General features: G+C 35.6%; 1 protein-coding gene across 5 annotated transcripts in view; it reads left to right on the plus strand.

Annotated features, from left to right (window-relative positions):
* Positions 1-16130, plus strand: part of COMMD10 (COMM domain containing 10) — a 169897-nt gene that overhangs the window by 150064 nt on the left and 3703 nt on the right. For 3 of the 5 annotated variants that reach the window (XM_067031477.1, XM_067031480.1, XM_067031478.1), the window contains one exon: positions 14556-14642. The exons of the other annotated variants lie outside the window; for them this stretch is intronic. In XM_067031477.1, the coding sequence (XP_066887578.1) occupies positions 14556-14642 (87 nt within the window). The remainder of the gene's footprint in view (positions 1-14555; positions 14643-16130) is intronic. 5 annotated transcript variants of the gene reach the window in all.

Below are 16130 nucleotides of genomic sequence, written 5' to 3' on the forward strand. Positions count from 1 at the left end.
CATTCACTTTAGTATTTAAAAAATTAAAGTTCAGCGAGTCAGAATATTCCTTCACTAAAATCTAGCTCTGTCATTTTATAATTCATTGCACAGCACCTCACATCACTGTTACCTCCACCATAGCACTTAGCATGCAGAGATTTGATTTTCTACAACTCTCAGTTTCCTCTCTTATCAGGAGATAAAAGGGCATTAGCTACAGTGCCATGTAAAAGACAAATCAAAGTTTAATTTGAAAACAGAAGCCTGCAGTTTTGAGGCCCACCTGTTGACATAACAGAGACAGCATTGTGATCTCCGTTATGACTTTTGGATCTGGGCCTTGCATCATATTGCTGATTTCTCACTGGCCTTTCTTAGCATGTTTGTTTTTTTTTTTTCCTAGTTAGGAGCTTGGTGGAGAGAGAGAACATTTCTGTTAGATTTTGCACAATGTCTTCAGTTCCTTGAAAGATGTGTCATCTAACTTCAAAACATGGTCAGTCCTTTTAGTCTAAGACTTGGTTGAATTATTTGCCTTGCCATTGAAAAGAATATTTACTTCTTTAAAGCAAGTCTATACTATGTAAATGACACATAGTGCTTACTGTACATGAGTTCATGTCCTGAAAATCTAAGATACTATGTTCAGAGTAGTTGGCATTCATTTTGTGTCACATATTCATGAAAAAGAGTAGTGAAAATATTTCTGATACTAATATTATGTTTTAATCTCTGGATTAGGTCACCAGTGAAAATGGACCTAATAGACTCATTCTATTAAAGACATTTTATCTACTTCACAAAACAGTAACATACTTTTGCATTATTTGGTAGTCTGCGCACAAAAGACGTTACATCCAAAAATAGCTGGAAGATGCAGTTTTAGTGTGAAGCAGTGTCATGTGGGAAAGGAAACCAACCCTCTGCATGCTCTCTGCTGAAAACATAATTCTCTGCTTACTGGCTTTTTTTTCACTGCCTTGGAAAGTCAGGATTTTTCATGCAGTTCTAATAGTACTATTGAAATGGACCTTCATTATAGTACAGTTGTCTCTTGGTATCAGAAGGGGATTGGTTTCAGGATTCCTTGTGGCTACTAAAATCTGCAGATGCTCAAATCCAACAGTCTGCCCTCAGTACCCGCGGATTCCACGTCTGTGGTTGGCTGAACCCGCGGATGAGGAACCTGCAGATACAAAACCCTCTGATTGAGAGGGATGACTGTATATTTATTGAAAAAAATCCATGTATAAGTGGACCCGCTCAGTTCAAACCCTAGTCATTGAAGGATCAACTACTGTATTAATGTATATAAATGTATATGGAAAGGCCCTCTCTGACAACCCATAGGTACGAAAATACTTAGCTTTCAGAAGCGTAACCCACATTTAGCTTAGATCTAAAGGTTGTTACATATTTTCTGGAAAGTAATTTATTTAGACAACATTTATATAACTCTTTGTATTTAATTATTAATCTACTACTTGCTCATTTAAAATGTTACATTTGGGCTTCCCTGGTGGCGCAGTGGTTGGGAGTCCGCCTGCCGATGCAGGAGACACGGGTTCGTGCCCTGGTCCGGGAGGATCCCACATGCCGCAGAGCAACTAAGCCCGTGAGCCATGGCCGCTGAGCCTGTGCGTCCGGAGCCTGTGCTCCGCAACGGGAGAGGCCACAACAGTGAGAGGCCCGCATACCGCAAAAAAATAAAAATAAAAAAAAAAAAATAAAATAAAATTAAATGTTACATTTAAGAGAGATTTTGTTTTTGGTTTTCCCTGCTCAGTATTTTCCATGTGGCTTTATTTTCCACTTGATTTGAAAAGCCAAAAAAGATTCTATTCAATTTAGTAAACATTTATTAAATATTTGTTATGTTCAAGGCCCTGGGCTAGGTGCATGTGGAACATAAAAAATGATGACTATGATGACGATGACAAGAATTGTAAACACTTGCAATCATTGATTACTGACTGAATACCAGGTCAGGCAGCTGGCCTAAATGCTTCTACACATAATACCTATTTAATCCTCCTGTCCCTGTCAGGTAGGTGCTATTATTATCCCCATGTTACAAATGAGGAAACAGTGGCATAGAACATTTCATAATTTGTTCAAGACAATGACTTATGAAGATGGGTTTAAAACACAAGCAGTTTGACACTCAAGATCCTACCATAAAGAAGCTTGCGTTCTACTAGAAAAGTGATGGCATATTCACAAGGAAAATGCAGTACAAGGTAGAATATGTTAGATGCTGCACTACTAGCTGAAGTGTGGAAGATATTGGAGCTCAGAAGGAGACATGCATTTCTTTTGGGGAAGATGGGGGAAGGCCTCATGGAAGAGGTGCCTCAGCTGAGCCCTGAAGAATGGCAGGGTTTTGCCATGTGTAAGTTAGAGGAGTACATTCCCATTGAAGGGAGAAGTGGGAATAAAGGCATTGTTTTGAGAAAATACAGAAGTGTTCAAGGGTAGTAATAAGCAAATTTGTGTAGCATCCTTCTAGAGGTAGCAGGGGAAAGATAATTCAACTTGCATTGTAGAAGGATTAAAGTGGCAACCTGGGCAATTTAAACTTCTGCCAGTAATGAATCTTTGGAGCATCTAAACTCTAGAAAAAGAAGTTCATGATCAGAATTGGATGGACTGAAGGGGGAAAGAGAAGAACAGCCATGAGGCTTTTTAAAACTTGGGCAGAGAGCATATTTAGTAATTACATCACATATTTAAAATATATTTTATTCTGTAACTAAGTGAAAACTAGGATGGCCAAAGTTAATTTGAATACATGGAAAAAAAAAATCTTCGCACTTACACAGACCCTTAAATATGCATAGGTTTTCATTTAAACTTGAAAACTCAATTTTCTGGTATTATTATAAATTCAAATTACAGATTATTTTAAAATGGAATTGTTATATTTTCTTTTTTAACTATAGGAGACTGTTTCAATGGAAAGGGATTATCCAAAATGGAATCTGGACAAGGTTTAACATCTCTTTCTTATAAAGATGTTATAAAATACTTTATAGATTTTAATGTTTTACATCTAATCTTAGAAGATATCCTCTTAAGCTGAAGTAATAGGTCTGAGTTGATGCAACAGAAATAAATCTGTTGATACCGTCTAAAGAACTCCTCCTATTATGCTCTTTCATTTAAATCTCTTTCCATAACCTGACAATATTTAACGTACAACATTAAAGAGAGTTGCACGCAAAACGCAATTTCATTTTTAGTCATGTGAATGGTTACATGTGAATACCTTACTTCATAGCACTGAAATAGTATTCTCTGAACATAGTATTTCTAGAGGAAAGATTTCCTATCATGGCTGCCAGAGGAAAGCTGATACATTTGGTTTTGGGCCACTCACCAAACCTGTGATTTCCTAACCCAGTTTGTCAACCAAGTTATACTGAGGTCATTATGCAGGCTGTGATTTCTCCTTAATGATTTTCATATTTTACTTCACAGGTTATGTTGACCTTTGGATTACAGGCAGTAAATAAAATAAAAAAATCTTAGTTTAAGTTAGAAAAATTTGAGTTATTCTGTACCATATTTTTGTTCAGTATCTTTTTTCAGGCATTTTCCTGTTACTTTTTATGATTTTTATGTAATAAAGTGATATATTTTTAATTTTAGATTTGTCCCTTATCCTTTTCTAAAAACAACTCTAAATATACTGATTCTTTTTGGTTATTTTAGCCCCTTCTTAATAATCACCTCCCTCCCAACTTTCCATGCATGTGCTATGTACTGAGAATGATTTTTAACCATTATTTTGGTTCCTTAGATTGTAAGCCATCTTAGCTTACATACATATAGGTTATTAAAGAAGATAATGGGCTCTCACCTCTTCTGATCTGTGCCTTGCCAGTCTTAGTTCTTTATCTTTTATTAGAGGAATAAGGGATAGACATGGGAGAAGTAGTGAATACTCTTCATCCCATTTCTGCATATTCAAATCCTATCTTCAAACACTAGGTCTAATTTTACCTCTATTACAAATTTGAAATGAAAGTAAAAGAGATATTAGTTGCCATTTTTTTCCCTTTATTTTCAACTTTCTAATCTAAGGTTAATAATTGGAGCGCATTTAAAAAATCATTAACTTGATGTAGTTAAGAATTATATTTGTACATTTTTAAGTCTTTTGTTTGTTGTTTCTAATTTCCTTCTTTGTATTTTTATTTCTAGTAAATCTTTATCCTTCTACTAAAGGGAAGGAGACAAGATGAGTGGTGACAGACTTAACTGTATTCTTTATTTACTCTTTTTAAGGACAAAATGTTAACCTGAATTATATCTGGGTATTGGGTTACATGCGTGTCAGCTCTGTTAGTCTCTGTAAATTTTTAATAGTTTAAATATTTCATAATTTAAAAGGAAAAAGTAGACTGGGAGAGGTTTATGGAAAGCTTTGACTTCTAGCCAGAAGAGGTAGAACTTCAATTGTTGGTAATGGGGGAGACACTATTTTTAGGAGAAAAGCAACTTGATGACAGTGGCACTTTAAAAAACTGAATTTGGCATCTGTATTTAGAATGATCTAGAGAATAATGAGACTGAAGAAAAGAAATTTAATTCAGCATTCTAATTTTTGAGGAATTTGTGCTTAGGCCAGGGGGAATAGGAAGGAAAGGGCAAGGGATGCTGCTTTGTTTAATAGTTTTGGTAAGCATTCCCAAATGAAAGCATAGGTGTATTACTAATGCTGCATAATGCATTTCGTGTGCTTGAAAGCCTATCTCAGATCTAGTTCCTGCTGCATAAATACAAGTGCTCTCCATGAACTAGACTAGCATTTCAAACCAAGACCAAACCGAGAGCATGACCAGTAATATGGTTCTTACTCCCAAGCCACCCACGTGGAAGATCATTTTTTAAGAAGGGCATCAGTTAGCTCTGTTACCAATAATACTGTTTTCCAATTAGTCTGGCCCATCTAGAAGTAGCCTTTGTCTATTTGGAAGAGGTCTGATTTGCGACCTAGTCATTGGCTGCTTCTACAGGTTTCCACAGACTTTTATTTTAAGCCAGTATCTTCATAAATGGCTAAAAGAGAAACCTTTAAACCATTATTTCACCCCACTTTAAATAACATTGCTCCACACAAACACCCTGTATTTTTACAAGATCATTAACTTTTTCCAACTCCGTGACATAACTGAGTAGTTTTTTCACAGCTATTTTGGGTATATCCCACCAACCTTATCAATTTTATATTTGTTAACTCAGATGTGACTTGAAAGTAAAAATTACTTGTAATCACTTTGGGGTTACACAGATTTAACCTGTTCTTAAATTAAGTTGTATTCCAGTCATCTGTGGAATAATCTATGTCTTAATTCCCTGTTACCTTTATCTGATTTTAAAGCAGCCCTATGTGACCTATAATCAAAAAGTGATGTTTGATGGATGCTTTTACCATTCTGTCATTTTCTTCCCATCCAAGTTAGGAAATGTATTTGAAACCCTTGTTTATTTTCTAGCACTGTAAAATGCTAGAAATTCTATAAAGCAATTTCAAGTTCAAAATTATTATTGACAACTTTTTAATAGGTTATTTAAAGGTTTGTTTTATTAACTTGTCCTAAGTCACAAAACTCCTTAATATTAATGACTAGGCTAGAGAGGCTTGTAGCCTCTCTAATCATCAACAGAAACAAAACATTAAACCAAATTGTGTAGCTTTATTATGTTATGACTCATTCTAGGTAAAGACCACATATAACAAGCAAGAGCTGAACAGTCCAGTTTTAATGTTTCTGATGCAAACCTTTGGCTTTTTATTTCTCTTTGTAGAGGAACTAGAGTTTTAAAATTGACACGCAAACAATTTTTTTATGGACTTCATATGAATATATAATTCATTAAAATAAAACACTTGGAACTAATCATTCAAAAAAGCATTTTTTATTAATAAGCTTTAGAAAAAAGATAAAGCTTGAGGCACAATTTACTTTTTTAAAAATACGAATTTTAAAATCACATTTTTCTTCTCTTAAAGAAGTTTGCATGATATAAGGCCTTACTATCGTTTGAAAATTTATATAAATGTGAGCTGCTGAGTGATGTATTCTATTTATTCCAAAGATCTAACAGCCTCTGCAGCTGTCTCTAGGCCTTTCCTATAAAACAGCAGTGCATCAAATGATAGTGAAGAGGGCCTGAAATTTCAACCTTGACATGAGTATTTATGCTGTATTCAAGACAGCTGATTTTACTTACTTACACTTACATATAAACACTTGAATCACACCTTCCTTCTTAAAACTCTTTCTTTAGGGTCTGTGATAGCACTTGTCTAGTTTTTATCCAACCTCTCAAGGCATTCCTCAGGTTTTGTTTTTGCAAAGCTCCACTTTTGTATAGCCTATTCCTTAAATATTAGTGTGCACTAGGGATCCATTTAAATTTTATATTGTTTGCAGAATAGGCAAATCTATAGGCACAGAGAGTAGATTGCTGGTTGGGACAAGGCGTTAGGAGGGTTGGTGGATGATAGCTAAAGGGCATACCGTTTCTTTTTGGGGTGATGAAAATGCTCTAAAATTAATTGTGGTGCTAGTTGCACAATTCTGTGAATATACTCAAAACCATTGAATTATACACTTTAAATGGGTGAATTGTATGGTATATGATCATCCTCATAAAGCTGTTAAAAAAGTGTAAGTTAAATTCTCCAATGTCATTATTTTTCCTAAATTAAAAATTAAACCTACGTTCCACCCTTTACTCAGGTACCATAGTACAGACTGAACTATCTCCCAGTGCTGGTCTGAATTCATAGTAGCATGCCCCAGACACTACATTTTAAATGTAAAATGAAAATCTTATTTATGAGCTCCAGATATATTCAGCATTATAGAAAAATATCAACTTGTTAGAACCATTTCTTTTTTAGAATATGCATTATTAGTTCCTTTGATGATTCCAAGAGGAATTTGCAAATTATAATCAGGTAATTAGGTTCACAGGGAACTAACATGGATGGAAAAAATGAGCTCAATCTTCATCTGTCACCATTACAAGTTAAACATTTGTAATGGAACAACATGATTACAAGTTAACAATTTCTTCTAGATGGTTACTGCCTTAAATTAACCCATAATCAAATTAGTATTATAGCTGCCTGTCTTTAGGGTTTTGGGTCCACATGTGTTGAGGGTGAAATAGGGGGTTTCCTATTATTATATTGCAGGTTAACAGTGGATTTTCAGATGCCGCTTACATGATAAATTCAGTGCCCTCCAGAGCATGGAGCAAATGTTGAACTTATCCTTTTTATTTTGCAGAAACAGAGCTTCCAATTAGCTGATAAGAAGTATAAATTGTAACTAAATTGTGAAATTAATTCTCATTTAGGTGCACATATTCGTTCTCTTTTCCTTGAAGACTGACCTGACAGCACAATCTGGAAAAAAATTAAACCAACTTATGTTTTTAATTGGTTTTTTCTTAACACTGTGAATTACATTAGGTTGTTTAGTTTAGGATGCAAAGTACATAGTGGCTCTTGAAAGTACACACACACCATCCAAATTTCTATGAATTTACTATGAGTACAGTAATGTGGTTTTATGAACAAAGGAGAAACCCAAACTCGGACACTGAGCTCACAGTCTTTAAAACTAGGCATTGAAGGGCTTCCCTGGTGGCGCAGTGGTTGAGAATCCGCCTGCCGATGCAGGGGTCACGGGTTCGTGCCCTGGTCCGGGAAGATCCCACATGCCGCGGAGCAACTAAGCCCGTGAGCCATGGCCGCTAGGCCTGCGCGTCCGGAGCCTGTGCTCCGCAACGGGAGAGGCCACAGCAGTGAGAGGCCCGCATACCACAAAAAAAAAAAAAAAAAAAAAAAAAAAAAAAAAAAAAAAAAAAAAAAAACTAGGCATTGAAAACATAGTATGATTTCAATTTGATATCTGTAGTTTACCCAGAATCCCTCAGCTAGGATACTAACACATGTTTTGAGAAATTAAGTAATGCAGCTATTCCTAAATCTGTAATGATAATGCTTCAGTAATCAGATAAGTATTTATAATTAGAATAAAGTATAATTTTCAGAAAAGATAGCATCACTTATAATATTTATACAGGAAAAAACTCCATTTTTTTGCTGTCAGTGCTCTTCTTAACATAACTTCTTACTATATTTAAGGACCTTCATGTAATCATATTCAAAACCTCTTATCCTGCTGATTATATTCAGCAACCATAGTTAAATATTTCAGTACCAAAGCTGAAAATCATAATGACATATCAGCATACACATAATAAATTATAGTTAATGAATACTATAGAAGGTGCACTTTGATTGGCTCCAAGTTTGTGATCTGCTCGTGCATAGCACACTGTTAATTTTTAAAAGGACAGAAAATATGGTGATGATATGACTGCCAAGCATATTGTTTTGTCTACGCAAGAATAAAGTAATATTTTAGCCAGAATGAAAAGAGCGTACACAGATAACAGAGTAAATGTTCTAACAGCTGAAGTATATATCCCAGATTAAACATTTAGTGACAATATTTCATACACACTTTTATACAATTTTTATATTGAATAAAGATTTCTGGCCAAAAGTGGTTTATTGTTATGTTGACAGCCACAACTACTGTATTTTTAGCTAAGTATGTACAAAACCGTGAATCTTCAGCTTTCACCAGTTTGAGGCAGGCACCTTCAAGTATGAGAAGCCATTTTTCAAGCTAACTAGAGAATCAATACTTAGAGTTTAATTTTTGTCCTATTTAGCCTACATATTTACTGAGTAAGCAAGAGTTACAAGACCTGTAAAACTACTGTCAGCATTGGGGCAAATGCTATAGAATACTTTGAAAACATTGTCATCAGACAAAATCCATTTATTCTGATATTTTCCATATATAATTTTTTTCCCCCAGTGGGGTAAGAGGAAGCATATTTAAATTTAATTCTTTTTTTTTAACATCTTTATTGGAGTATAACTGTTTTACAATAGTGTGTTAGTTTTTCCTTTACAACAAAGTGAATCAGTTATACATATACATATGTTCCCATAACTCTTCCCTCTTGTGTCACCCTCCCTCCCACCCTCCCTATCCCACCCCTCTAGGTGATCACAAAGCACAGAGGTGATCTCCCTGTGCTATGCGGCAGCTTCCCACTAGCTATCTAATTTACATTTGGTAGTGTGTATATGTCCATGCCACTCTCTCACTTCGTCACAGCTTACCCTTCCCCCTCCCCATATCCTCAAGTCCATGCTCTAGTAGGTCTGTGTTTTATTCCCGTCCTACCACTAATCTCTTCATGACATTTTTTTTTCTTAGATTCCATATATATGTGTTAGCATACGGTATTTGTTTTTCTCCTTCTGACTTACTTCACTCTGTATGACAGACTCCAAGTCTATCCACCTCATTACAAATAACTCAGTTTCATTAAAATTAAGCTCAATAACCATAGATTGTATTAAGTACTATGATCAAGTACCATACTAGGCTATTAGACTACAATAAAGAAAATAAAGACTAGCCCCTCCCTTGAAGAGCCTACCGTCAGTGGAACAAATGTAAGCAATTCCATACAGTATAATAGGAAAAGGCAAAGATAGAGGTATGCATAGGGTGCCGCAGTGTCAACTGAGCTGAGTATTAAAGGATCTAGCCAAATGAAATAGCTGGTATATGCGCATGTGTGTATGTCCATGCACACACAAGAGCAGTAGGGAGCATTACTGGGAGAAGACAGGGAACAGCATGAACAAAGACCTGAAGTATGCAGAAAGCTACTGGTACTGCTGGTGCATGCAGCACATTAGGAGGGTATTAGGAGGTGAGGCCATAGGTGGAGTCATGGGCCAGGTTTTGGAAGTCTTGAGTGCCATGTTAATGAGCTAGAAATTTGCTTTTGCTGTTTATGTATTGCCTGTATTCTTAAACAGATAAGCATTTCGTCAAACTGTACTTTTCAAAGATTCAAAAAAGACAAGTTATAATTTGGTTGATTTGACCATGGGGAAATGCCTTTTGTGGCCTGTATTTGTTGCAGTCGTCTTTTTATAACGTCTATCAAACTTTGACATAAGCTCAGGGTTTTCAGTTTGCCCACTGCCCTCCTCAAACAGGAGGGCCAATGCCTGTGAGGTTTTGGAACCTGCTAGGCTAGACAGTGTTTTAATGAAGAGCTTTTGGAATCATAGTGCTTGAGGGAGCAACAGAAATCAGCTCCATATTCAGGTAAAAGTGGTAATTTTCTTGCTCCATTTCTCTGTATGATGTAGTATATTCATTGGGCTAACAGTTTTGTTTATATATTTGGAATTAGAATTTTAAACATGGCAATTGTATTTTAACTTTTGTGAAATTTTCATAGTAGCTTTTTTAAAAAAATCAATGTAACTGAGACAAAGAGAGTTGCTTATATTTTTTTCTGAAAATTTTTGAGAAATTTAAGACCTTAACCTGACATTTTACATCTCTTATTTGGCATCTCATCATCCATATTTATCAAAGTATTTACCCTCAGAAAAGCTTCTATGTATTTCTGTGTATAATGAGTTAGAGAAGGGAAGCAATTGTGCAAATTCACGGGAAGAAATTTTTTTCTATTAATTAGCTTGATATGCAGGTGAAAGTGTTGTTTTATGTTGAGTTACCATAATAATGCAGTAGAAAGAACAATGACTAGTTCCACTGCTGTATACTTTACATGAGTTAGTTCATCTTTGTAAGACTAGTTTTCTCATCGGTTAAGTAAGACGATTGAACTATGTTATTGCTAAAGCTCTTTCTTACTGGCATTTTGTGGTCCTCTAACTCCCTCAGTTCCCCAATTTACTTTGCTTATAGAGGTGTGCCTTTCAACATCCTTGAGTCATAGAATTGAAAAGAACCTTGGGAGATTGTATAGTCCAACCGCCTCGCAGAAAAATGGAAATTTGTTCTTTCCCTCTACCTAGAATGTTTTGCTTGCACCTTCTCAAGCTAGCATCCTCTGAATCAGAGCTGGTTGTAGCCCCGTTTGTTGCTAGGATTAATTCCATTGATCTGACAATGGGCAGAGAATCCCTTCTTTCTCACTGTTCCACGTACATTCTTCTTATAGTTGGAAGCTCAGCTGTAAAGGGCAACCTGCCTACCTAGAAAAGGATCTTTCTTTGGTCAAGAGTATATGGCTCATTCATGTCTGTATCAGTACCATTTAGATGTTTATTGAATAACTGAATATTATTGGGTGGCAGAAATGGTTAATGTTCATGTACATGAGTAGAGTTTCACTAACTATTCAGTAATAGTGAAGATAGTCAACAAATAATAATAGAAATACTGGAATATTTTTACAGTGATCTGTAACTATAGATAGATACAATTGTAGATAGTATAATTTATAGATGTATTTATTTAATAAATGGTGCCTAATGATTTCTGTTTTATAAACCCATTCAGTAGAACTTGAAATATTATTTTTTTTGAAATATTATTTAAATTTTATATCTATCCTTCACTTCTATAATTGAAAAGGAGAAAACTTCCTCTCTAAGTCCCTAGCAAATTATTTTTAGATTTAACCAGGACAAGAGAGTCATAGTTCTTCTTTTACTGGAATCCTCTACTCCTGATTTTCTAGATGAAAAGATAATTGTATGATTTCTAATTCTAATATCCTACTTAATTTTAAAAGCTAAGCAATGTAAATTTGGTTTAATTCTTATCTGGTTTATATCTATGTTATTTAGAGGTTATTTCTGCTTAGATAATTTGTGATGAGGTTAATACATTTCTCTCTTGGAAAATGTATATGTGTTCCTAATTTCTAACTAATGGGAAAGCAGACGATATTTTTACTGTCAGCTTTCATCAAGTTAGACCTCTCTGAAGACCTTACTAAATTCTGTTTCCATGGGAATTTTGCTAATGGGTATGTGCAACACTATCCAGGTGCTCGCAGACAGGATTACAAATTAAAAATAAAAGAAATGGGTGAACAAATACATCTTTCTTCTCTTTTAAGAAATTGGCAGAATGATGATCTTTGCACTTTCATTTTCACTTGGCAGTGTTTTCAGATAGGGTGCAGAAAGTCTGTGTGGTATTAATGCATGAGACCAGCTTAGACAACATAAGTAATGAATTTCCTAAATGGGTTCTTGGTTACAATCTTATATGTACAAGGCAGAAGAAAGAGTAAATCTTCTAGTCTGTGTATATTTAGTTGACAATATTAGTGAGTTTAATGGGTCTTACTGGAAAATGGAACATTGAAGGCAAGCCACCCAGTTTTATTGCCTGTGTGCCAACTTACTAAATTATTTTGATTCATGTCATAAATGCCATACATTTCCACATACCATGCAGAAAACATCTGTGGACCTGGTGACACTCATCATTTATGAAACACCTACCTACCCTAAATATTGGAGTTCCGAAGGGTTCTGTCTCAGGCTACCCTCTCTTCTCATACCGCATTCTTCTCCTGGGCAGTCTCATTCAGTTTTAAATAGCAATATATCAGTAACTCCCAAATGTATATCTCTTATCTAATTTCCTTTTCTGTCTTTCCAGACTTATTTCACATATTTTCAAGGAAATATCACAGACATATCAAGCTAATTGTGTCTGAAACTGAACTTTTGATTCTCTTTCTTCGCATCTACTCCTCTAGTTTCCTATCTCAGTTGCATCTATCAGTTTCTCTTGCCGGAAACTCGAGAGTCATTCTTGACTCTGCCTATTCTTTAACCTCCTCCCCCAACTCAAATCTTTCACTAAATGCTATCTCTTCTACCTCTTAAACCATTTTTCAAGTTTTTTCACTTTTCTCTATCACTGTTGCCATCACCTTAGATCAGGTCACTATCTTTTGCCTAGACAAATGCAGTATAGCCTCCTAACTGGTTTCTCCACATCTAGTTTGTCCAGCTCTAATCCATTTACAAATAAAACCCAAAGTGGCTTGTTAATATGTAAATACGATTACATCATTCTTAAAATTCTCCAGTGGCTTTCTGTTGCTCTTAAAGATCTTCTCTCCTTCCCAGAAGAGATGATGGGGCCTATGTTAGTTTGCTGGGACTGCCATAACTGTACCACAGACTGGGTAGCTTAAATGACAGAAATTTATTTCCTCACAGTTCTGGAGGCTAGAAGTTTGAGATCAAGGTGTCATCAGGATTGGTTTCTTCTGAGGCCTCGCTGCTTGGCTTGTAGATGGCCATCTTCGTCCAGTGTCTTCATACAATCGTTCCTTTGTGTGTGTCTGTGTCCTAATCTCTTCTTATAAGGACAGTAGTCATATTGGATTAGGGCCCACCCACATGGGTTTGTCTTTTTATTATTGAATTATAGGAGTTCTTTATATATTCTGGGTGCTATACTCTTATTAGAAAATGACTCACAAATATTTTCTCCTATTCTGTGGAGTTTTTTTACTCCTTTACTTCTTGTAAATCTTAACTCAAATGTTATCAGCTCAGTGAGACCTTTTTTGACCATCTAACCTTGAATATCCACCTACCTACCCCCAAACACACATTCCCTCTCCCTGCTTTATTTTTCTTCCTAGCATTTATCACCAACAAACATTTCTATATGTATGTTGTGAATTATGATGATGATTTTATTATTATTATTGTCTTTATTATATTTCTTGTTTATTGTCTGTTTTCTTCAACTAGAATGGGGGAGATTTTGATTTCTCTTGTTCATTGCTCTTTACGTAGCACCTAGAACAGGCCTGTAGGCCTTTAATAAAAGTTTATTGAATAAAAAGGAATGAATTTAATACATAACAGTGCTGGGTTTTTTTTAATTGGGGAAATATAGCACACATACAGAAAAAGAGCACAGTAATTTGTCAAAAAAAAAGGACACCCTTTTACCTACCACCAAGGTCAATAAATAAATTATTGCCTAATTTATAATAACAATAGTAAGAAGAAATCAGAAGTTTCTCTTATGCCTCCTCCCAATTACTGCCTCCTTTCTCCAGTCACCCAGAGGTGATCAGTATTTTGGTATTTCTGGTAATATTTTTATTGCTTTACTTTATACTTTTACCACCTAAGAATTTGTCTCTAAAACCTTTTCTGTTGTTTTTTTAAATATTCATATGCATTAAATCAATCATACATGTTCTTCTGTGCCCCCCGCCCTGACGTTCAACTTTATTTTGTTAGTCATGCATGATATTGTATTTGGCTGTAGTTTATTTTCATGTCTGTATAACATTCCATTGTATTACTATACTACAACTTATATATTCTTCTGTTGAAAGAAATTTTGGTTACTTCCATTTTTAGTTCTTTTGAATCCTAATACTATCAATATTCCTGTGCCTATGTCATGGTGCCCAAATGTGTACATTTCTATTGAGCTCAATATTAATACCTAGCAGTGAATTTCTGGGTCATAGGATGTGTATATATTCAGCTTTAATAAATAATGCCAGACAAGTTTCCAGGGTAGTTAGAAAAATTTCACCCCTTCCAGCATATATTTTCATATGTTTTTGTCTGTTTGGACATCCTTTTCTGGGAAGTACCTGTTCAAGTCTCTTGGTTTTTTTTTTTTTCAAATCAGATCAAGCCTGTCAGTCCAGAGTACTCACGGGCAATCTGGATGCACCCCTTTCATCTGGAGAAACTGCCAGGAAACCTACCAAGAAAGGTAGAAAAGGGCCGTTCCTAATTATTCTCCCCCACCCCCAACCCTTGTGTTCCACCACCAGCCAGGCTTCCAGATCATTCACATTGGCTAGAGTCCCTTTTAACAATCGAATCTGGCATCTGAGGGTCTCCTGATGGTGTCCTCCTTCTCCCCAGCCAAATGTTACCACCCAGGTGCTTTTTTAAAATTTTTTGTTGAGATATAATTGACATAACATGGTATTAGTTTTAGGTGTACAACATAATGATTTGAACCTTCCATACATTTTCTGAAGAGTAAACAATGAAGTTTAAAGAGTTGATTCTCATTTGATAAGCAAATTTGTCACTTTCTGGTTATATTCTCAAGGAAAGCTAAGAGTATGCTTTCCTCCAAAAAAATGCTGTAGTCCCAGGGCAAATTTTGATCAGGTCTACTCCTAATATTTATGGGACCTGAAGAAAGAATAAAAATGGAGGCCATCATCCATTCTAAATTTAAAGTCATAAATAAAGTTACCAAACTGTTAAGTGAAATGTGAACTGTACTTTTTTCTTGATAAGGTACTTTTGTACAATGTCCTGGAAGGCCAGATTTGAATTTAAGATTCTTAGACTCTGTGGGGTTCCGTGTCAGAACATGACAATGTGGGAAGTTGGCCCCTGGCCAGCACCCCCCCTTTCCTTTTTATCCTACACATCTAAGCTCCATCCTTACTTCCCTAAACCTAAAAAACAATTGCCACTGGCCACCCCTTAGGTAAACATAGATTCTTAAAATTTAGGATAATCTCTCTACACATAAACATGCAACACTTAAAACCACTCCTATACTCTTCCATATTCTCATGGTCTTCTCTAAGTCATTGTGAGTTGAATGGGAAATGATAATGATAATAGCTACCAGTTATTGTGTCAAACATAAGATTTTATATCAGGTATCAGTTTTTTTCCTTCGTGGGGCTAAGTATTTCAGTAAAGTAAGACACTAAATTTAGTTGACCTTTGAACAACACAGGTTTGAACTGCACAGGTCAATTTATACTTGGATTTTTGTCAATAAATACTGTGGCACTACTTCATCCACGGTTGTTTGAATCTACAGATTCGGAACCACAGATCTGGAGGGGCATTTTGGGGACTTCATCCGGAAAATTCAGTATCCACAGTGGGTCCTGGAACCAGTCTCCAGCAGATACTGAGGGATTACTATTACGGATGGATGGATAGGGGTGTGTGTATGTGTGTGTGTAAAATAAACATCTGTATATATGCACATACTCATGCACACACACACATTATTTTAGCTATTGTTATTTTAAGAAGTATTTTTTTACAGTTACCTTCCTTCCCTTTCCTCAGTGTAACATTTTAGAAAACACTACCCTGAAAGAAAGCAAAGCGAAGTACAGGAAACAAGAGCCTAGCTTGGCTGCTACCTCTAGGGGTACATCAAATGAGCTGTCCACATACTTATTCAGCTTCAGTCTCTCCTAACTTTCTGCTGGGG

This window comes from Kogia breviceps, chromosome 4 (genome assembly GCF_026419965.1).
Source record: "Kogia breviceps isolate mKogBre1 chromosome 4, mKogBre1 haplotype 1, whole genome shotgun sequence".
In the NCBI taxonomy this organism is placed as follows: domain Eukaryota; kingdom Metazoa; phylum Chordata; class Mammalia; order Artiodactyla; family Physeteridae; genus Kogia; species Kogia breviceps.